Source organism: Pantherophis guttatus, chromosome 6, assembly GCF_059756535.1.
Source record: "Pantherophis guttatus breed Tessera chromosome 6, ASM5975653v1, whole genome shotgun sequence".
NCBI classification, from domain to species: domain Eukaryota; kingdom Metazoa; phylum Chordata; class Lepidosauria; order Squamata; family Colubridae; genus Pantherophis; species Pantherophis guttatus.
Window position 1 is genome coordinate 55016490 of NC_142068.1, and position 23887 is coordinate 55040376.

Sequence of the window (23887 nt, forward strand, 5' to 3'; positions counted from 1 at the left end):
ATTCATCATGATAGTTGACAAAAATGACATAAATTATGATTTATACATTATCTGCTCTCACACTGCTCGCCACTGATGCCTGAGTTTTAAGGTGCTAGTTAATCATGTTCATGTAATACCACATCAAGTTGCATCCTTAAAAATTCTCATATGACTATAGACGTACTGTACATATTAATATATTGAAGATCAGCCATGAAGGACAGAATCTCATAAACAGCTCACTATTGCAATTCTCTTTTATTCTATGTCATGATTTTTTTCAAATATTTGGATTTGACAAAACTGTCAAATGTAAAAAATGTAAAACTGTCAAATTGTTGTAATGTAAAAAATTTATTCATATGTGAATCCCTTTTGTAACCTATTTATGCAAAAGGAATTTTTCATTCATTCATGGTGGAAATTGGGTATCATGAATAATCATGATGGAAATTGGGTATCTTGAATAATCTACATTTCATAAGGGCTTCCCTATATTTTTATAAAGCCAGATACTCTAGAGCAGGGATGTCAAACTTGATTTCATTGTGGGCCACATCAGGGATGTGTTTGACCTCAGGGGGCCAGGGTGAGCATGGCCAGGGTGGGCGTGGCCAGCTCAACATCACTTGTGTTGGGGCGCCTGTGGTGGCCTGAGAACTCTGCCAGCAAAAATGGGCTCCCAAGCTCCATTTTTGGCTGCAACCGCCTCCTGCAACCTCTGCCAGTGAAAACAGAACTCGGGAGGGCTGTCCACAGCCCTCGTGAGCTCCATTTTTGCTGGCAGAGACACTGCAGGCCAGTCCTTCACTTTTCCAGGGTGGCCCCATGGGCCAGATCTAAGCACCCCATGGGCCGGATCTGGTCCCTGGGCCTTGAGTTTGACACCCCTGCTCTAAAGAGATAAGTGGGTTGACACTATTTGCCATTTTGCATACAACACTTAAAGAATTTTAAGCAAGGCATGGCATATCCTGCCATTATATATTCAAGCTATCCTGGGTCATGCTATTTCTGTCACACCAGTTATACAATAAAAGGGAAGTGTATTTTTTATTGACAGGTTATTTTCAATAAGCCAAGAGCTTAGAAATAGAATTCACTGTCTTCTATGTAGTATTCCAGTGTCAATGTAAATATTTTCTGCATGTTAAATTTTCCGATGATTTCTGGGGATGCATGTAAAATTTTAGATCCAGTTCTGACAACCCATGACCTGTTGGATCATTATTTCAGAGATATTTTCTTACCTAAACAGAGAAATAGAATAACTATGTCCAGGCAAAAAAAGTCAGTGGAAGCAGGAATGATTTCCAGGTTCCTGTGAGCTTCTTTGTGGGAAACTGCTAGGAGACATTGGAAATCTTCCCTTCCTTCCCCTTCCCTTTTTTTCTTGCCACATTGAGTTTAGATTTCCTGCTGTCTTTCCCATTGTTTAATTTAAAAAAATAATTGACACAGAATGGAATGTTTTGAAGAAATTATGTAAAGAAATTATGTCAGGACTCTGCTTGCTGGTCTGTCCATTTGGAGGATAATTTTTTGAAAATGAAATATGACAGGATAAAATTTGGAGATAGACGCCTTTAAAAATGATCAGGATCTAGCCAAAATCTGCAGAAGACAAAAATCCAGGGGGGTGGGATGTTAATCTCTATCAGGAAAACATTTACATAGTGGCTCAGATTATTGCCAGCCCCTCTATTCTAAACTTCTCTCCTCTTTCTTTCCTGATCAGAGAACTTTATTTTCATAGGATGGGGGACCAGAGGTGGGATTCAGCAGATTCTGACTAGTTCTAGAGAACTGGTAGTGGAAATTTTGAGTAGTTCAGAGAACTGGTAAATACCATTTCTGACTGGCCTTGCTCCCATCTATTCTCTGCCTCCCGAGTCCCAGCTGATCGGGAGGAAATAGGAATTTTGCAGTATCCTTCCCCTGGAGTGGGGAGGAAATGGAGATTTTACAGTAACCTTCCTCTGGACTGGGGTGGGAATGGAGATTTTACAGTATCCTTCCCCTGCCACACCCACCAAGCCATGCCCACAGAACCAGTGGTAAAAAAATTTGAATCCCACCACTGTGGTGGATGTTTCAGAATTGAGGGACATGTATGCAACATTTACACATTCTCATTTTAATTTTTAAAAGCAGTCAAATCCTTTTATTACATGAAAATGTTTTCTTGTAGTTATGACAGTGTTAACATTTAAGTGTGAGCTTAAAATGTTAAACAGCACATAGATGGATGGATAAATTGCTTTGGCACAAAAACTTTGTCAAGCGTGAAATCATGATGGTGGGGAAGAGAAGAACTGTTATTTGAATTGTTCATGACTGAAATATTATGACAGGACTATATAAAAGCAAACCTAAAACACTATTAAATTCAATGGCACAATTATCAGGCTGCATGGCTGATTCTCTTGAAAAGTAACAAATAATGAAACTTCAGTGGGAGTCACTTGGAGTAAAATCCATGAAGATAATGATAGCAGGAAATATTCAAACCCAAATCATGCAAACCGCCAGCCCAGCCCACACAAAAAAACCTCTTAATTATCATTCATGGAACAGAATTTGCAGCTGTGCATCAATCAATCTCACTTCCCTAAACACTCACCTTATCTCTTCTCTTATCAGAACAGTGCCCAGCAAAGTAGAGGAAGGATAGCAAAGTATTGAAGGAGAATATTCTGCATGGAAGACTTCACAGCATTAAGAAATGTTAGAATGGTAAGTGGCTAATGATACATACAATAGGGATGGGAGGGCAGGATGGACAATTGACTGTTAAGAGGATAGAAATGCAACTGCTAAGATGCTACTGTTCGGCATGGGGATTGGGAGGAAAGAAACATTGGGCATAAAGACTTTTATCATGTACCAGTATTTCCAAAGGAAATGCAAGAAACCATGTATCTTTAATAGGAAAAAGGAATGTTGGAAATCGTCCAGAGGGTTAGAGAGCATGTCCCTACATATACCTAGGAGCAGATGAAGTTGCTTTTCTCTCATATGCAACTCTTTAAAAACTCAGATTCTTCCCATCTTCCTATATAATTGTTAAAGATGAGAAACAGTCAGGAAAAGGTAAAAGACATAATTCAGATGGTTATGAATCCATAATCAATTGAATCCAGTTTTTAAATGTAAACATTCAGAGAGTTGTGCCTGGTTGGTTTCTATCATCTGTGCAGTTCTGAGAGGTCTACCCTCTTTGTGAAGAAAACTGCAAATGCTATTATGTTTTAATTAAAAATGAACTACTGGTAAATGAAATTCTCATTGATCCATACTTATAGCTTTCATCTGGATCAAATGTTATTTTTTTAAAATTCCCATTTCCTTCCCATTTTATTTCTCTTTACGTCTTGTCAGGTTCAGTTTTGAAATGCGCTTCAATAATTTTCAAAGTTGTAAATTGCAATTGCTTATTTGATGCTATCTGCCACTGTGATAGATTGGTTGAGTTTTACAAGCTCAAATCCTTTTGCAACACAAGGGAAATTAAGATTTTTTAAAAAAAATAGGATAAATGCATTCCGAACATCTTTTTCATGCAGTGGAAAGGAAATGAACAAAAGCAGATCCTATATAGGATCCTGCTATATACAGAATAGGAAGTGAAAAAAATAATCAATACCTTTGAATGGCACAAGTTTTGTTTTTGTTTTTGTTGTTGTTTTGTTGTTGTGTTATGTTGTGTTGTGTTGTGTTGTGTTTTGTTTTGTTTTGTTTTGTTTTGTTTTATTCAGAAGCAATAACCACACAGAATGAGCATTTAGGGCTTTATTCCAAAGCAATATAAAGAAATAAACTAATAACATAACATGAAATAGCATTTTAAGAATATTCAGAAATTCTGAGGAATACAACAATGATCAAATAGTATTGAAGAAAAATGAAGACTACAATTTCATTCATTCATTCATTCATTCATTCATTCATTCATTCAAATTTATAGAGCCAATTTGTTAGAAAACTGCCAGGCAAGGAAAGATCAAGTGGGGAATTAGCCTTCAGTCATTGCATAGTTGCAGGAAACCTAGGATTTACCATCACCTCTCCAAATTCTGTAGAACCTTATCTATTTGTTCCCAAGAAACAGAAGCAGTCTGGGGAGATTCTTGTGTTATAGATAGATGACAATAAAGTAATCAACTTGAACTTTTCACATGTCGATCTGGCTGCTTTGTGACTATGACAGCTATCAAAGAATATTTGACAATACTGAAGAACACAATATGACAAGTTAAGCACATTTGTATATTCCGTCTACCAAACAGGAAATCTAAAATATGAAGTTGGGAAGAGCCTTTCAAAACCAGCACTGTCCCAGTTAAGTCTACATTAAAGTTCTATCCTTGGGCCATTTTTATTAAGTTATATTGGCTCTGAACCACCATTACTCACACTCCTTTTTGATTATTTTATCTCACTGGAGTTTGCCAAAGAAAAGTTATTCATAGTTCTTGGAATACTACTTGGTTGTAATGTTGTATCTCCAGTTCTGCCAAAAATGAGACCATCGAAGTTAAGAAGGACTGTATGTCATGTGGCCAGCTGTTTTTTGAAGTTTTTGGATTGACAATACGAAAGATGATCCTACTTTATACAGATGAACCACAAAGGGCAAATCAAAGTACAACTTAACTGTTTAATGACTAAAACAAATGCTTATTTAATTCTATGTTACATACTCAACCATCACATGGGAATATAAAGTTCTATGTACCATGCACCTAAAGGAATCCAATTCCTCTTCCTCCACAGTTTTTATATGAACACCACAAGGTTATCCCAGAATGACAACGGCAAATCAGGCCTTCAGTAGATTCAACTGTCAGATTGTCAAAAAATTCTTCAAGCATGATCACAAAGCATTGTAATCCATGAGGCAAATCATTTGATTAGGGCCAACCCTAAGAACAACTCCAATCATTGCAAAGGAATGGTAGTAATGTTCTATATATCCAGATCACATTGGATCCTATCAGTATCAAAGAAGCCAATACACCAATAGGCTCCAACTTGCCTCTACAGCCCAACTTAATATATAAGCATTCTCTCCTTGCAAGAAACAGAAACGGTTATCTAATAGATCAGTGCTATGCCTACTCCAGTCCTAATCTCTAAGCTGAAGAAGACCCACATACCAGTCTCCCTGCTCACCCATCTTTAAAGCACAGAGGTGGTTTTAATACAGATGTTTAACAGTCACACCCCAAGGCCATATAATTTGATAAAATACAAGAAGATTAATGTTGATCAGTTGATCAGTTCATATTATTTGGCAGGGTTCCAAGTAACACCCCCAACAAAAGAAGACTCCGAGGCTAGAAGTTCCTCAAAGTTCCATTTTGTTCGAGATGTCATATTACCACATCTGGGAAAACCCGAATCTGAAAGCTCCTGGGTTTTTCCCATCCAAAGGAAAGTCCAACCCCCTGCCCAGCACCCACATGTTCATCCCGTGGTCCAATCAAAGCACTGTCCCAACTGGAGATGCCTTCCAGTCACACCCTTACAGGTGCAGGGCAAGATGTCCTTGACTCGGTGAGAAAGGAATGTTATTATGACTATATATCACCCTTGCTTCAACCAATCTGCCTCCCAGTTTCCCACAGCACTAAAAGTGGCAGGCCTGAAGGCCCAAAGCAGGCCTGACATTATTTATTGAAACATCAAAGTTAAATCCCTTTAATATAATTATTTTTTGCAATTATACTAAGCATGTTTTTCAAAAGCAAGTCCATATCTGTTCAATGAGATTTTTTTTTTAATTTGATTTATATGCCGCCCTTCTCCGAAGACTCAGGGCGGCTTACAATGTGCTCAGCAATAGCCTTCATCCTTTTGTATATTTATACAAAGTCAGCTTATTGCCCCCACAAACTGGGTCCTCATTTCACCTACCTTAGAAAGGATGGAAGGCTGAGTCAACCTTGAGCCTTCATTTAATGCACACAGTATTACAAATTTTAGAAAAATGATGGAGTGATAATGAAAATCTAAAACTGGCTGATTTAACTCAAAACCAAACAAATGTTGGCTATTTCAAGGTTTTGTACAAATTATTTTCTCTCAATTCATAAAAATGATTTGCTTTACAAAATTCTTCATAGAACAAATTTATCTGGTCACTAAGAATCAACACCAACTATATCAGATAATCAATCAATCAATCAATCAAAAGTGTATAAAATATGACAAATACCTGTAAGTTTCACTTTCTCCTTTTAAAGACTTGAATTGTATCTTCAGTTACTTGAAAAAAGATACTGTACAGCGCCTAGAGTACTGAACAAGAATTTAGTATCTTTGAGGTACAGCACGTGCTTTCATACAGCTGAGTAAAAATGAGGTGTCTGGACTTTTAAGTTCATGCCAAGGTGGGTTTCAGAAGGTTCTGACCAGTTCTGGAGAACCGGTAGCAGAAATTTTGAGTAGTTCGGAGAACCGGTAATAAAAATTCTGACTGGCCCCGCCCCCATCTATTCTCTGCCTCCCAAGTCCCAGCTGATCAGGAGGAAATGGGGATTTTGCAGTATCCTTCCCCCGGAGTGGGGTGGAATGGAGATTTTACAGTATCCTCCCCTGCCACGCCCACCAAGCCATGCCCACCAAGCCATGCCACGCCCACCAAGCCACACCCACAGAACCGGTAGTAAAAAAATTTGAAACCCACCACTGGTTCATATACGTACTATTTACCTAATAATCTACCTTGTTGCCATTCAATTGTGTCATGTGCATTACAATCTTAAAGATATTATTTCTATGTTGTGGAAGGTCATCATGAAAATTCCAGTCTGTCGACTGATAATGACAGAGGAGCCACTATTTGTGTTTCTGAGTACTACATAAGACATTTGTGATATAAATTATATAATATTTAAATGCTGTGTCCTTAATAATCTTAATCTTAATATAAATGTTTATTTATTTTAATTCTGCATGAATAATTATGATCCGATGCATGAGGTACTTTTGAAGTTGCTTACAGAAACCAAATGTAAAGTCAAACAAATAGATCTGGTTTAGCTACATTTCTTTGGAGACTGAATGAGGTAGCATTATGTGAATATAATTTTTCTCGTTCACTTATAAATATGAATTCTAAAGAAGTCCTTTGAAGTTTAAAATAATTCTTCTATAGAACTATGTTTCTATACTAACTTCAGCCAAGTAGAGCAAGGGAAAGTGTTGGAAAGTAGGTATGATGAAGATACTATTTCATCAGCTCATACGTGGCCTACCTGGTGAAGAAGGAGAGTTCAAAAGTTGGCTTGAAATTCAACATTAAGAAAACTAAGATCATGGCATCCAGCCCTCTCAATTCCTGGGAAATAGATGGGGAAGAAATGGAGGTAGTGACAGATTTTATTTTCCTGGGCTCCAAGATCACTGCAGATGGGAACTGCAGCAGTGGTGGGTTGCTACCTGTTCACACCGGTTCGTGCAAACTGTTGAAGGAAAGTTGGCCAAGATCGTTACCGAACCAGTAACGATGGCCAGTTGGCTATCCCTGAACTGGTCCTCCAGTCACCGCTCGCTCACCCCGGCTGCCATGTTAGTCGCCACCATGTTCTTCACACACGCGCATCCCATTGCCTTGCAAGTCCAAGGATGCACATGCACAAAGAACATGGTGACGACGGCAGCAGCATTTTCTGCCGGTAGGTTTTGGCGGCCTACAGAGAAAGGGCTGGCAAAGAAGCCTTTTCGGAGGCTTTTTTGCCAGCTGCTTCCTAGCAGCTACGGCTGGCTGGGGGCTGCCGAAAACTCCAGTCAGCTTGCCTTCCGGACTCTGGACCAGCCACAGAAGGTAATCAGCCCAAACAAGGAGGCAGTGGTGGGGGAAGAAGGCAGGCAAGCGGGCCTGGCCATGGGGACTGCCAGGAAGGCCGCATGGAAGGCAGGCAAGCATGCCAGAGCTGCCCAGCCATGGGGAAGAGAGCTAGCAGCCTACTCCCCCGTGGCCCTGCCATGCTTGCCTGCCTTCCATACGGCCTTCCCAGCAGTCCCCCACACCCTTGCCTTCCGAGGTCAGGTCACACATGGGCGGGTGGCCCTTCGGGGAGATGGAGCCGCTTCGCTGGGGCTGAGAGGGGCAGCGGCAGTGGTGGTGCTGCAGGAGGCCAGGCAGATGTTCCGGGGCTGCTGCACATGTGCATCGCATGTGAAGGGAGGCAGACACTGCACTTCTGAGGAAAAGAGGTGGCAGCGATCAACTTTAAGAGTGCCAAGAAGCCAAGAGCAAAAGTAGCAGCAGCAGGGGTTACAAGGCACTCTTAAAGTTGATCTTGAAGAGCTGGAAGACGTTTCCTTAGATCACCACAAACTCATCATTGGGGGAGGTGTAGGCTAGCTCCTGAATATACGAAAAGTCTTGGGCAAAATTCTTCCAAAATTCGGCCAAGTCATCTCTTCCTTCTTGGCCTTAATGTGTGTGACCAAATGTGCACATTATGAGGTGTGTACGCCGTGAGATCTGTGTGACTGTGCGTGTTTGCTCTGTGATATGAGACTGAGAAGGAGGAGAAGACATGGCCGAACTTTGGAAGAACTTTGCCCAAGACTTATCGTATATTATATATCTGTGCAGGAAAACTCCCCGGGATTTCTGGAGCACCCCTCCGCCGATGCCTGCCACGGCAAAAGCCACGTGGGAAAACTTCCTGGGAATTCCGGGATGCCCCTCCACCTCCACCACTGCTGCTGATGCCTGCCGTGGCAAAAGCTGTGCAGGAAAACCTCCCAGGAGTTCCGGGACCCGCCACCGCCACCACTGCCACCCTGATGCCTGCTGCAGCAAAAGCTGCACAGGAAAACTTCCCGGGAGTTCCGGGACGCCTTCACATGCCTTCTATGAACTACTGAATATCAGGTACAGTTATGATCCTAAAAGAATGCATAAGGTAAAATGCTAAAAACTGGGTTACTTAGCAGATCTGTCTGGTAAAAAAGTTCTTGGATTACCCATTGTTGATTTGGATGTTTGGGACTGTGTGTATGTACACACATATGTACTTCTGTTATATCTTTGAAATGTTTTTTTGTGAGATGAAAAATCCTAATCACTAATGTGTCAGGTTCAATGCTAGACTGCATCCTCACACACTAGTTTTCTATGTTTTAATCTGGAAAAGTTCTAGAAATGCTGGAGATGGCATTATCCACAGATTTTTTTTACATGGTTTTAAAATATTGTCAAGATCTGAGTAATTTCACTGTATTGTCTGCTTTGGGAGTTGTCAAATTCTACCCTGTTTTATGGGAAACTATAACAAAACTCATTTCCCCTTGAGTTTCTTTCTGGGCAGGCACCTGAAACTCTTGCCATTTTCTGGGGTATATATAGATGTAGTATCCTGTTCACATAACTTCTCCCATCATAGATAGAACTCATCTCCTTCTTTCTTTCACTCTTGAGAAAAATGCCTAATTATACAACTATCAACATGCTATGATTTCCCAATTCACAAGAGCTTTTGAATGCAACAGAGGAATGTTAGCAAGGCAGTTGGGAAACCTTTCATTGCTTTTAAAACAAAGCAAACAACTGGATTGTTCTTGCAATAGCTTTTTATCACAGCAGCCTCTTAGAATTTTAGGCAAATCACCAAATAATTGCACATAGAATAGTGTGTGTATATTAATTCATTATGGTTTCTGGGGGTGAAGGAATGTTTGCTACTGATTTTCTCTTCTGCTATTGGTCACTTAGAGAAGACTGATTGGCTCATGGATGTCCCTGGTGAATTCAAGGTCAGAAGAAATGAAGACAAAGTTTGCTTTCCAGCTGCTTTGTGGGGGATTGGTGGGTGGAAATTCAGATTGTGTGGATATGCCCTATCTTTAGTGTTTTGTAAAAGTGTTTTCTGGGGAAGAATTATGCAACACTCCATATTTACTGTGAAAGCAGCTTTACAAAATGAAATAATGCTTGTGTTATGCTAGTTTTGAAACTTTTTCTCAACTGTACTTGAATAGTCATTTCTGAGTCTTTACCAAGATTGACCATAGATTTTAGAGTGGCTTGGTGATTTATTTACAAAATCAAGTTTGTGCTGGATGTTTACTAACAAGTAGCAACTGAAGGTATACTCATATCTCTAAAATCACACAAAGCTTTTTTGGTTAATTATTACATGGAAGAACAAGAGAATCAGCTTCCCATGAAAAACATACCTGAAAACACCCAGCATGCCCACCCAGTCACATGACTAACTAGCCATGCCCACCCAGTCACATGACCAATCAGCTATGCCCACCTAGTCACATAAACACTGAGCCACGCCCACCCAGTCACATGAACACCCAGTCACATATGCCCATAATCACATGACCACCAAGACACGCCCACCATCACATGACAATCAAGCCACACCCACAAAATAAGCCACACCTACAGAACAGGAAATAAAAAAATTGGAACCCACCACTGGACTGCAGCCAAGAAATTAAAAGACGCTTGCTCTTGGGGAGGAAAGCTATGGCAAATCTAGACAGCATTCTAAAAAGCAGAGACATAACCCTGTCAACAAAAGTGCGTATAGTCAAGGCTATGGTTTTCCTAATTGCAATGTATGGCTGTGAAAATTGGATCATAAGAAAGGCTGAGCGCCAAAGAATTGAGGAATTGTGCTGGAGAAGACTCCTGCGAGTCCCTTGGATTGCAAGTCGATCAAACTGGTCAGTCCTAAAGGGGATCAACCCTGACTGCTCTTTAGAAGGCCAGATCCTGAAGATGAAACTCAAATACTTTGGCCACCTAATGAGAAGGAAGGACTCACTGGAGAAGAACCTAATGGTGGGAAAGATTGAGGGCAAAAGAAAAAGGGGATGACAGACAATAAGGTGGCTGGATGGAGTCACTGAAGCAGTGAGCTTGAATGGACTCCGGGGGATGGTAGAGGACAGGAAGGCCTGGAGGAATGTTGTCCATGGGGTCGCGATGGGTCGGACACAACTTCGCAACTAACAATAACAACACCTGGCCTAACTTAAAATGAAAGACAGGCACTTCATGGTTATGACACTATGATGAAAACAACATGTAGAAAAAGATTTTAAAAATTGTTATGATTACATTTCACTAAAATCAATGAGGTAGGTTCACAGAACTCATTTGAATGTGATACAAGGTTAGATAACACTGAGATTAAATTGTTTAAGCAAATGTTTGAAGAAAATGAATTCAATTGGAATGAAGTGCTAATGAGCTTTAGCGAGACTTAATCTATTTATTCAAATTTATTATAGAGTAATCTAATTTGGATTGTTGTCTACTTCCTACTTGGCACAGCAGAAGGTAAGGCAATTTACCATGTATTGTATTTTGCGTCAGAACAATTTCATGTTTGGTTTAACAAGGAAGTAGATAATAATACTCTTTATTTTTCACATTTTATATTGATTAATATAAATTTCATTAATTCATATACCAATTTTTTGTCAGCTATATCAGCAAATAAATACAGCTACCGAACCTAATGAAGTTACATGTATTCTGTAGGATTTTAACTTTTAATATGTGTGCAATTCCATCATGATGTCATGTGTTCATGTGTGGATATGTGTGTTTGGTTACTGTCTACAAGAATAGCGGAGATCTTCAATTTTTAGAGACCTTTTCTTCATTTCTGCTTGCTGAAAATGTTATCTTTCCCCAACCATTATAGTAAAAGATGATGGTATTTTCTTGAAGAGCAAATGAATATTGATGGAGCTATGACTTAGTTCCACTGAATTTTAAATTTGCAAGATTTTTCTTGGAAAGAGAAATTTTTCTCTTAACTAGTTGTCGACCACTTAAAATCTTATTATAAGTTATATAATGTGTGATAAAATCTAATTATTTTATAAATGTGACAAATTGTTCCCCTTCTTCAAGTTTATGGACTACGTAGGGTGAGACAAAAGTATAGTGAATCAGACTCTATGGAGATTCTCAGTCATCTAGGTCAGGGGTCTGCAACCTTAAACATTCAAAGAGCCATTTGGACCTGTTTCCCAAAGAAAAGAAAACACTGGGAGCCACAAAACCCTTCCCGTGCCTGATTATTTCTTGAGCAGCCACAAAACTAGCATATGTAGTTGAATTAAATGTTCTGTTTTCTTCTGAAACTTTTCTTTTCTTGGATTAATCTATGGTTGGCCTACTGGGAGTTGAGAAGCTCAATAAATCATGTGGCAGCAGGTGTCTCACATTGGCAGTTGTGACGCATATTTTGAGTGACAGGGAGCCGCAGCAGAGGGGTGAAAGAGCCACATGAGGCTCCAGAGCCGCAGGTTGCTGACCCCTGATCTAGGTCATGGTTGTCCCAAAGGTGCTTTTTCAAAAGGCAACTGTACTTTCTTTCTTTGCGCTAAAGACATTTTGCTTCTCATCCAAGAAGCCTCTTCAGTTCTGAACTTATAGTTGGATGAGATACGAAACTTCTTCAAGCAAAAACAAAGAAAGTCCAGTTGCCTTTTGAAAAAGCACCTTTGGGACTTCCGGATCAGAACCAAATTTTAGAGGAGTAACATGAAGGTATAGATAGTCCTCATACAGCAACTGCAATTGGTTTCAGTGACTTGGTCATTAAGTGAAGTCATCACTAAAATGAAAATCAGGTGACTGTGCTTACAATTTTATTTCAGCTTTCCTTTGCTTTGTAGTGTCAGAATGATACAACCCCAAAGAGCTGGGTGACCCCAAATGACAGGAAGGTTTCTGGAACTCAACTCACAAGAAAGCTGGGTAAAAGGGCAATCTTATAGCATTTTTTCCCCCATTAGTGGGAATGGTCACCCAGGGCTGGGATACTTAGCAAGAAGAAAATTAATATCTGAATTTATATTCATTTTAGTAGAAGAGATTTCAAGCAAATAAGCAGACACAGAATGGGGAATTCAGATTGAAAGAAGTGTGTAAGTGGCAGCTGTTTCCTGCTTAGGAACAAGCAAAAGCCTTCAGTTTAAAACTGATTAGGGTACTGCCATTTTCAGGCAGCAGTGCCACCTGGCCAGAGGGATCTAATCAGCTAATGAAGGTTAAGCTTGTTAACTCGCAGTTAGCACTTTTTAGGGATGCACTGTATTGCAGATAAAAGCAATTCAGGAAGAGATAGCTTGTTTCAGCAATCTCTCTGCTTTGGGGGATGAGGAGGGGAGAAAAAAAAATAGATGAGGCACAGGACAATGCAATACTGTCCTACAGGTATTTGTTGTTTACCAACTGCCTCATTGACCAATTATTCCAAGTTACAACAGAGTAATAAAGAAAGCTTTTCAGCCCTTGCATTTATGGCCATTGCAGTATCCCCTAATCGTATGATTGCCATTCAGACCTTTCACAACCAATGTGTATTTATGACTACTGCAGTGCCCCATGGTGAAGTGATTACCATTTGTGTGCTTCATAACTGATGTGAGTAAGCAATGATCAGCAGGGTTGTGAAAGAAGGCGGAGTTAAAATCATAAGTCATGGCAATGTGATATTTCATTTACTGACTGTTGTTTCTCTTAACAATTGAAAGGAAAGTGAGGTCATATGCCATTACGGTCCATGATGTTTTGTTTAATGACCATAGTACTTAAGGTCAGTCCCAATTGTGGTTGCTAAGCTACTACAACTATGAATATGTGACACACACACTCTGCAAAGTTCGTAAATTATACATTCATCACCATTGTCATTGAAATGATCATTGTTACCTGTACTTGGTTCAATTTATCTGAAAGGCAATATGTTAGGGAAGGCTAGTATGAACATTTAAAATAGTTAAGATGAGCTGTCTTAAAGTTATCTGCAGTGAAATATTTATACTTGCAAATGTCTAAAACGAATGAATTTTGAAAAAAAAATGAATGTAATTAATCGTTTTCAGATTTTGCTTTGTATACCCTCTAGCCAATGAAGTCTGTTATGAAACAATAGGCTGCTTTTCTGATAAACCCCCTTGGTCAGGAATACCTGGGAGACAGCTGTTCGGCTTACCGGAATCTCCAGAAAAGATGAATATTTCTTTCTCACTTTTCACAAAAGAAACTGGAAATCTCTCACAAGTATGATTATTATTATTATTAATCTTATTATAATTTAGTTACTTACTTTGCAAATATCTATTTTTTCCCTTTCATATAATCCAGAAACAGGTGGATTTATTTTTTAGACTAGCTAATTAGACAGATAAAAATGTATACTTAATAAAGTACAAATCAAATCTTTATTGTCAATACACAACATGTGTATAATGAGATTGAATGAGCCTCCCTAAAATTGCTTTAAAGTATTTTAAAATATTAATTGTAGATTAATGCAATTTTAGTTATTAGGCCACCAATTATCTGAATTAGTATTATTCAATGCACTGAGTTACCTAAAATACCAAAACTGGCTAAAAATATTTGCAACTGAGAATAAGAAAAAAGCTGACTTTTTAACAGTTTGGCTGCAAGGTCTGATCACTTATGATCTGATGACTGAGGCAAATCAGTGTTTTTTTGTTGTTTTCTTGCCATCTGGATAACAGCAATCGAGTGATAGACTTGTTCCATGTGTTAGGCAGAGAAACTGTGAAGTTAATTGGTAAATTGTCAATTGGAAGAAGTCAGAAACATCTGTTTGTAATAGAGTCTATGGTTCCAGCTCCAGTATATGTAGCTAAAAGATATACAGTATGTTGCTTCAGACTTTAAGAAACAGCTTTTAACAATTGTCTAGACTTGGAAATGAATGGGGCAAGACCATTGAGCCCACTCATATACATTTATTTCTCATTAAAAAATATAAAAACTAATTAAGTTTGGCTTATGAAATATTAGGGCCAAGAAAATACGTTACATTCTTTGGTTTGAAAATGTTAGACATTTGAAAGAATTATATCATTATCTTTAAATTATCCTGCAGAAAATATTGTACAATGAAATATCAAGTCTCCAAAATTCTAACTTCTCCCCATTGAGGAAAACCCGCTTTGTTATCCATGGATATACAAGCACTGGAAAATATGGCTGGGTAGTGGAGCTGTGTTTGGTATGATATTTCCTTATTCTGGGGGGGGGGGGAAGAGAGCAAAATTTTAATATGCATCTTTTGCTTAATAAATATATGGTTTAAGTCACAGGTTGGTAATCTAGAGTCCATCAGGGGATGTTTAGTCCAAACAACCCCCCCAATGTTTTCACTGGTTGCTGTAAAATAATCGTCTTTATTTATAATAATGCCCTTGGATCATTTGCTGGGTTTTGTTGTTTTTCTTTCCTTTGTGAAACTGGAGTGTTTTTATTTTCATGAGTCATAAGATTTCAGTAGGCATATCAGTTGCTACTCATTAAAGCACTAAAACGCTATAAAGCACTATTATATGTGCCGATGTACAGGAAATTGGTAGGTGAGCCTGGACTGTGTGGCTTGGGGCTGAATTACAAATCCCTGTGGAATTTAAGAACTCAGTGACCAGGTATTTTTTAAAGGATCTATTTTGTTGACATTAATCATCCAAATGTAATTTTTTTTATACATCACTTCGATGTTATAGCTTCTGATAGATGTGGAAGACATTAACTGTTTTGCTGTTGACTGGGAAGATGGAGCTAAATGCACCTATTTCATTGCTGGCAGCAATATCCGTGTTCTTGGAGCAGTGATAGCTAAATTTATCTTTACTATGAAGGTGAGATTTTAAGTCAAATATATTACAAAACATCAAAGGCCCTGATACTACCTGCAGAAATGACATACTATCAATCTATTTACCAACATATCTGTATCAATTGTACAAAATAAACTTAAAACCATTTTATATGTTAAAATAGGAATATTTAGATCAAGCTCTAAACCAGAAGGGTCCGGCCTTGGCAATTTTAAGACCTGTGGACTTCAACTCCCAGAATTCCACAAGTCCACAAATCTTAAAATTGCCAAGGTTGATTTATATTAGAATCATATGTATAAATGGTAAATTGAAGTAAGGGAGAAAAATGGATATGTAAGAAATATTTACTGCTGCGAAAATGTTGAAAAGAAGAAAATTGTAAAAAAATATTTTTTGTGTGTTTTTAAAAAAACTGTTTAGTAAAAATTATTTTAAAAAATAAAATAAAATAAAATTGCCAAGGTTGAACAGCACCATATATTTTTTCAGAGTCTCTTATGAGCTTAGTATGTTCAAATCTAGAATAAAATGAATGCTAATTTTTAAATGTTTCCCCGCAGTTTTACACTGTGCAATTTTCTGCAATAATACACCCTTCTTTAAAAAGTTGGAAATATTTAAGCACTAAAAATTTTCAAGAATATTTATAAAAAAATAATAAACCAACAATATCAGTACTCCAAATCAAAATCCCAGTTTCAGCTGAAATTAGAAGCAAACCAATCAGACACATCCTGGAGCGAATATGTAGCTTATTAAATTGACTTGAGGGCTTTTTAAAAAGTTATTTTTAAATACAAATTCAAACTGATAAAATGTAGACTCACCAGATTTAACTGTGATTAAAAAAGAAAAAAAAAGGTGGATAATTTATATTACAATACCAGCGGATAGCAAAATAGAAGAGAAAGCATTGGAGTACATAATGAAGTATGAAGATATGGACATCAAATTTGAAAGCTTATTGCATAAACCAAGGCTGGGTTCTACTTTTCTTTACTACCGGTTTGCTATGGGACCGCGTGTGCGCGCGAGTGAAGTGTTCTGATGATGTCAGGGTTGGTGGGCGGAGCCTCCCACCGGTTTTACTACTGGTTCTATAGAACCGGTGCGAACTGGGGGCAACCCATCACTGGCATAAACCATCTATGATGGTCCCTGTGGTTATTGGCACACTCGGTGCCATACTAAAAAATCTTAGATGGCAAAAAGTCTGTGCGTTGATAAAATTTCCATCTGTCAATTTCAAAAGATCACATGGCTTGGATCAGTGCATATACTGCACTGATACATTATGTCATCCTAGGTTCTTGGGAAGAAATGCTCTTGAAGGCCAATACCAGCTAAAGAAGTGGCAGATGTGATTTCACACTTATTGTGTACCTAATGATAATGTTTTTGTTCCAATAATGCAGTGCACAGATAATCAGGAATACAATAAAAATAAGCAATAATTACTAAACAAAATTTGAGATTCTATAATATCAAGTCAATAGCTATATTAAAAATATTTGTTACAGGAATCTCTTCGGTTAATGACAATATGAAAAAATTATTATCTATGCCCATCCATGGCACTTATATGACTTTTCAAGCCTTATGGGTGTACCTAATAGAAACAGTATTTCTTCTCAAGAAAAAATATTTCACACAAACTAAAAAAGGCACCATATTCTTCTGAAATATTTATATAATTTGTTATCCATCCTAAGCATTGTAATTAAACACTTAAGCACCGATTTACTTTCATATAAATACTATATTAAAAAGTCCCACTGAATTTTTTCTAGATCTTATAAAATTATTTAATTTTGAAGTACTATATTGCAATTTCATACAATTTTAATAAGTGAAAAAAATTTGGCCGGAATATTCACTTTAAACCATGGGTCAAAGTCTGTCTGTTGGTTTGTGTATACTTTGAAGCTGAGTAGCTGTACAGAACTATGGTCAATGTAATCAACATCATTATGAGTCCTAAAAATAGGTCAATATTATTACAATACAGGAAAAATTCTGCTTCATTTGCAAATTGTAAGAATGCTGTTTTACTTGCTAATCATTGTCCCCTTTCTTGAATTACTAGAAAATCTATCGGTATTGTCCTTCCAAAGTCCACCTCATTGGCCATAGTCTTGGTGCTCATACTGCTGGAGAGGCAGGAAGACGACTTCAATATGTTGGAAAAAAATCTCCTGCCATTGGAAGAATAAGCGGTATGCTATCCAAAGTTATAACACATTGCAATCTTGATTGAAAGACAGGAAGCCTTGAAGTGGAAGTCAATCAATCTGGGGAACTAAACCAGGTTAAATGTAAAATAAGTTGTTTCTGATGAGTCTTAGTCTTCATGTGACATGCATTAAGCATCCTGCTTAAGAAATGCTGCTAATCTTTTCATAATCACATTTTCCATTACCCATTCTTTATATGTATATAATGTGCCTTTTGAAATTGGGCATGTTGGCTGTAATTAATGCTGTTATTAATCACACACACACATAGATATATATGCAGATGCAGATGCAGATGCATACACATATATAGTACATATACAACAGCATTAATTGCAGCCAACATGTCCAATTTCAAAAGGCAGCATGCAAGAGCTGTGGTGGCAGAGTGGTTAGAATACAGTATTGCAGACTAATTCTGCTGACTGCCAGCAGTTCAATTCTCACCAGCTCAAGATTAACTCAACCTTCCATCTTTCCAAGGTCAGTAAAATGAGGACCCAGATTGTTAGGACCAATATTCTGACTCTGTAAACCGTTTAGGGAAAGCTGTAAAGCACTCAGAAATAGTATATAAGTCTAAGTGCTAATGCTATTTATCTCTTTTTTTAATATCCCAGTTTCAGCCAGGTTGGTGACTATTCCTCTTTCTGCCCATTCCCATTAAGGAAAGAAGCCAGTTCAAGAGACTAACAATACAGTATCTGTTTCTAATTTTCACTGAAAAAAATCAATTAAAACAATAAGAAACAAACAGAACATTTTGTTCTGCTGACATAAAAAGCTGGATAGCCATGCAAGAATATTGAGTTGGCCTTGGCAACATACACGTATCTTGTTATGCTATTACATCATTCCATCTCTCTCATTCTCCTTGCCTTTCTGTTGTTTCTGCACTAGACACTCTGTAATGGCATTGTTTTAACTTTGTAATATTTGGGAAAGCTGCAGTGAGTTGCAGTTGCAGCTGGCATTTTTTCTTTGTTTTTCCTATATGGCTTTTTTAAGAAGAAAACAGTAGACCATGCTGGATCATAGATGCAAAATTTAGATGCCCTCCATGTTGAAAGATGATAGTCAATTGGACTGAAATAGGCAACTATAAAAATTGAATAAGAGTCTTTTGTACAAGATCTTATTAATAATCTGAACATTCCCAACAAATTTCATTTTATGATCCTTTACAGACAAGAAAAGAAACTCTGCCAATGTGCAGTTGTTAAAGTCGGTATATAAATGTAACTTCCAAATCTTAAGAAGCAAAGATCAAAGTTTTGTATATCCCATTACTTACTGTCAAGAGAAATCAAGTAGTACTTCAGACTACATATGTGTCTCTAACAGTAATGTGTCCCTTTTATCAGAATTCCAGGTTTATGTGAGAAGAATAATGATCACCAACCAATTGTTAATTTCTGTGGGTGTCAGATCGCAGACCCCACACCACAATTGATAGATGAGTTTCATTTCATCTAGAGATCCACCAGTATAAAAAGATCAAATGGGCCAGAGTGAATATGATGGATTTGACTGAATACAGGAAATCTGATCAAGCCCTGACTCTGGTAAACACAATCAAGTCTATAAAAACCTAAATGAAAGACTAGAAAATTCTTAACAGAAAAGGCCCCACCTAGAAAGTCCCAGGTAAAAGGCCCTCATTGGTTTGGTTCAGAGTATGGCTCCCTGAGAAAAAAATATGCATACAGCATGGAACTATCCATCAAATAATAATTATGTTGCCATGCTAGCACTCAGACAAGAATACAAGGAAACCATTGAGTTCAAGAAGCCTCATTACTTGTCCTCCCTCTGATTAAATTTAGAGTCAGCAGCCAAAAATCCGAATCCAGCCTTTTTCTGACACTCAGTTGCAGGACTATTATTGGAACGTAGTTCTACATGGACACCCTTATACCTGCTTTCATGTGGGAGGAATATTATAGTCAATTATTCACTCATGCCTAAGCGTAAGCACAGGATACCCAACAGGAAAAAATAGCACTAACAAAAGAGACAGGCAAGGCTGTATACACTTAGGACTTGTTTTCACAGAAACAGGCTCACACATTTTAAGAGGAGTTCTTCAAAGGCTACAGCCTATGCCAATACCAGAAGGCAACTTACCAACCATAGTTACCCAGATTCTCCAATTCCAATCATAAAGATATATACTGTAATATCAAAATTGTCCCAATGACCACATATGGTGCAGAACTGTAGGGATATATAAATGCTCACTTACAGGAACAGATATAAGCTACTTTTCTGTAATGTATGTTGGGATTGGATAACTCTATGTCAGCTCAGCAGTAAGGACAGAGTTGGGCATACAAACCTATTTAGTAATTAAAGTATTTACTTACTGGCTGAAGATCCTATCCATGGACTCAGATAGACTACCCAAGCTGTATTTTGAAGAGGAACTACACAACAAGCAACCTTGCACTTGGGCCACTCAATTTTCAAATGTTATTCCTCAATATGGATTCTCCATCCAGTTTCCAATCCAATCAGATCTAAAGGTCGAAGAAGCTTTCAAACAAAGAGTTATTGATGTGGTTGCCCAAGATTATATTGCAGCACTTAAAAGTGTCAAATCTCTGAAGGGCTAGCTCATCATAAATCAGCCTCCCAACTAGAAAAATGTTTAACAACTTAAATATGCCTCAACATCTCAGAAGAGCTCTTTCTAGAGCTTAATTCAAACAACTGGATTCCATGGTAAGAAAGGTTAGGCATTTGTGGAGCACCAGCCATTAAAGAAACTGGACCCATTCTTGTCAACTGCAAATTGAACTCCCCAGAAAGGGTTGCTTATTTAGACCCTTATTAAAAACTAAAAAAATATTGAGAGAAATAGCCTTCTTGCAGGGAACGAACCTGCACATTCTCAATAAGAAGGAATCTTCCTTATCCTTCATTCCAATGGCATCTCAAAGAAGACAGAATACCTTGATTAGTTTGGAGTTAACCATAGGGGTAACAATCTATTAGGAAGTTCTGTTTTCTTTTTATCTATTTGCATTTTGGATATTTTATAGATTTGATATAATCAATTGACTTAATAAAGTTCTTCCGTTTTATTTTGTAGAATTTTATCTTATTCTTTCACTTTATCTTAACCTACTATATTTTAGCTTGTGATAGCTATTTTATCTCACTTCACTGTATCTCATCTCATTTTATTGTATTTTACTGTGGCTGATGCTCACATTTGATATGGACAATTGCAGTCAACCTGACCTACCAATACTGGGTCACTGCAGCTATGATTTCAAAGTTCAGTAGTATAGTTCTATGTATTTTTACCTGATTATTTTAACTGAAGCAAATACTATTTACATATGAAAATGCTAATAGATTTGTCATTGCCATATGGAAAATGTCAACATGTTTTTGTAATTGCACACCTTGTTTCTTATGCTAAATTGAATTAATCAAAATGCATTGCAAAATAAAGGACTTCTTTTATGTATTTTTTATAGATTCATTATTACCAGTCTATGGTAGGACTGTTGATGTGCATTTTCAGTCCAAAAGAAATATGCATGCATGCATGCATGCATATATATTCCAATTCTTTGTGGGGTTATGTTCCCCCCCCCTATTTAGGTTTAGACCCAGCAGCCTTTGGTTTTGAAGGATTCCCTGAGATGGTCCGGCTAGATCCTTCTGATGCTGGATTTGTGGATGTCATACACAGCAATGGTGCCCGATTTCCTTTAGGTAAATGGCCAGATACAACTGAATCTTGTGATAGAAGCAATAACAGTGATTAATCATGTAACACATTTTGAATTTATTACAGGACTTGGGATGTTTAATGCCACTGGTGATATGGATTTTTATCCCAATGGTGGAAAGCTTATGGTTGGATGTAAAGATGTAAAACAGGATCAGGAACAGGAAGGTAAGGTAACCCTACCCTCATTTTCCTAAAGGTAACCATATCCTCATCTTCAGCATTTACATTCATAAGCATTATACTGCCAATAAAACTCTAATTCAGACCGAGTCTCTTAGGATTGGATAGATGAATTGCTCTGTTTCTTGCTCATCAGGATTGGGTTATAGGTTTTTATTCAGAAGTAATGACACACCAGTAGGAGTACTTAAGGCTTTATTCTAAGGCAATATGAGAAAATAACAACATAATGTTCAGGACTACTAAAGGTATGAAAGAAGAAAAGAAAAAAGAAAGATTGTATGCCCCTTCTGCTAATAAGGGAACTCCAAAATGATAACAGAGAGCAAACCCTTTCAAGCAAGTGACTATGCAGCACCATTCCAATGAAATCTCCATCTCATGGGGGTTTCGGACAAGTTAATATGGACTCAAACTATCATTAATCACACCTATTTTCAGTAACTTTATCTGATTTGGTTCAACAAGGACCAACTCCTTGCCAACAATGAGGCCATTCTAAGGTTAAGGAATATTTATTTATACTAGGTGATTTATAGCAAGGATGAGAAAGATCATTTCCCCCTACATGGTGTTTCATACCAAGGACAGAAACAAACAGATAAATATTTAATTATATAATACTGTACATGTTCAACAATTAAATAAAAGTATCACATTCTATACACCATGTACTGAAAGGAAAGGGGTACACACCACTATCTAATTCCTTCCTCACACCTTAGAGGCTGGCCCTCACTGCCAATTAGCAAGAGAATTTATTTGAAGAATAATGAAAAACAAAACAAGATAATGGACACAAATCCCCAGTAAACTATTATTTATTTATTATTTGAAACAATAATCTTCTAAAAAATAAATAATGTTTTTGTGCACTGAGCCTGTACTCTTTAAAAATATTATTTTGTCTGCCAAGGGATTCAGGAGATGATCTATGAAATCATCCATGGAGGAAAAGGTTGAAAGAGATTTATGTGTTATAGATGTTTGAAGCCTATCACACCAATTTCATTTCATTTTCCACTGAAAATCAAAGTGCTATTATTTCACAGTTTGATGGCATTTTGATGTGACAATCTTGAGAGATTCTGATGGTCGAACAAAGAGGGTGAAAGGGCCACATTTAGCCTATTATGCAGCATATATTTTTTAATAAACAAGTTATCTTAGACTTTTATCATGATCCCAACCAATAGCTACCATTATAATATTCCATTATAATTGATATTCCATTATAATTCATTCTCCCACTAATTTATTCATGCTCATAATAATGGTACTCATTTGATTTATATTCCATCTCTTCTCCATGAACTTAAGGTGCTGAACACATAAGTTCCTTTGTTACTTTTATCCTCACAATAATAGCCTGTGAAGTAGATTGGGCTGAAAGATAGTAAATGAGAAGGAGCTTAGCATTTTAATTAAAACAAGTCACTTGCAGCAGACAAAGCAGAACAAAATGACATTGTGCTTAACTTTAGCATCTGTTTTCATCCTGAATGGAATCAGGCTTCCATTATATTGCAAGCAATGATAGAGTTATTTCTTTTGCTAGAGATTCGTTCGGTTGGAAATTGCCATCACTCACGAAGCCATGAGTACTACAAATACAGCATTCTCTATCCTAGTGGGTTCCTGGCCTATCCCTGCAAATCATACGAATCTTTTCAAGCGGTAAGCATGCCATTCTGCCCTGGTTCAATCCAATTAGCTTCTTTAAATAGGTCCATTCAAAGTATAAGCATGGCACTATATGCTGGAGTTCATTTGTTTTAAAGTTCAATATAGCTAAAGAACAAATCCATATTTTTAAGGGAAAACAAATCCATAACCTCTAAGCTTTTGTTCTTGGCATCAGACCTCAACTATGTGACATGCCACAAAGTGTTGAATGTGTTCACACAATACATTTTCATCAAATAACCACTGGTTCCAGGTTTGAGTAGGAAATTCCTCTCAATGAATTACTTCTCTCCTGCACACCATTATTTTCTTGCAACTGCTGTTTCTTCTACTCACTTCCAGAAAACTGGACTGAATGAGTGTGCTTGCTGCAAATGTAAAAGGATTAGCCGCAGGCCACGGA

The 23887-nt window shown here is 37.6% G+C and overlaps 1 protein-coding gene across 2 annotated transcripts in view; it reads left to right on the top strand.

Annotated features, from left to right (window-relative positions):
* Nucleotides 1-23887, top strand: part of LOC117678732 (pancreatic lipase-related protein 2-like) — a 33335-nt gene that overhangs the window by 3881 nt on the left and 5567 nt on the right. The window contains exons 2-10 of one of the 2 annotated variants that reach the window (XM_034440215.3): nt 2626-2718; nt 11254-11302; nt 13890-14044; nt 14889-15014; nt 15520-15654; nt 17723-17852; nt 21486-21599; nt 21682-21783; nt 23357-23475. In XM_034440215.3, the coding sequence (XP_034296106.2) occupies nt 2683-2718; nt 11254-11302; nt 13890-14044; nt 14889-15014; nt 15520-15654; nt 17723-17852; nt 21486-21599; nt 21682-21783; nt 23357-23475 (966 nt within the window). In that variant the 5' untranslated portion in view covers nt 2626-2682. The remainder of the gene's footprint in view (nt 1-2625; nt 2719-11253; nt 11303-13889; nt 14045-14888; nt 15015-15519; nt 15655-17722; nt 17853-21485; nt 21600-21681; nt 21784-23356; nt 23476-23887) is intronic. The other variant, XM_034440216.3, reaches the window with a different exon arrangement.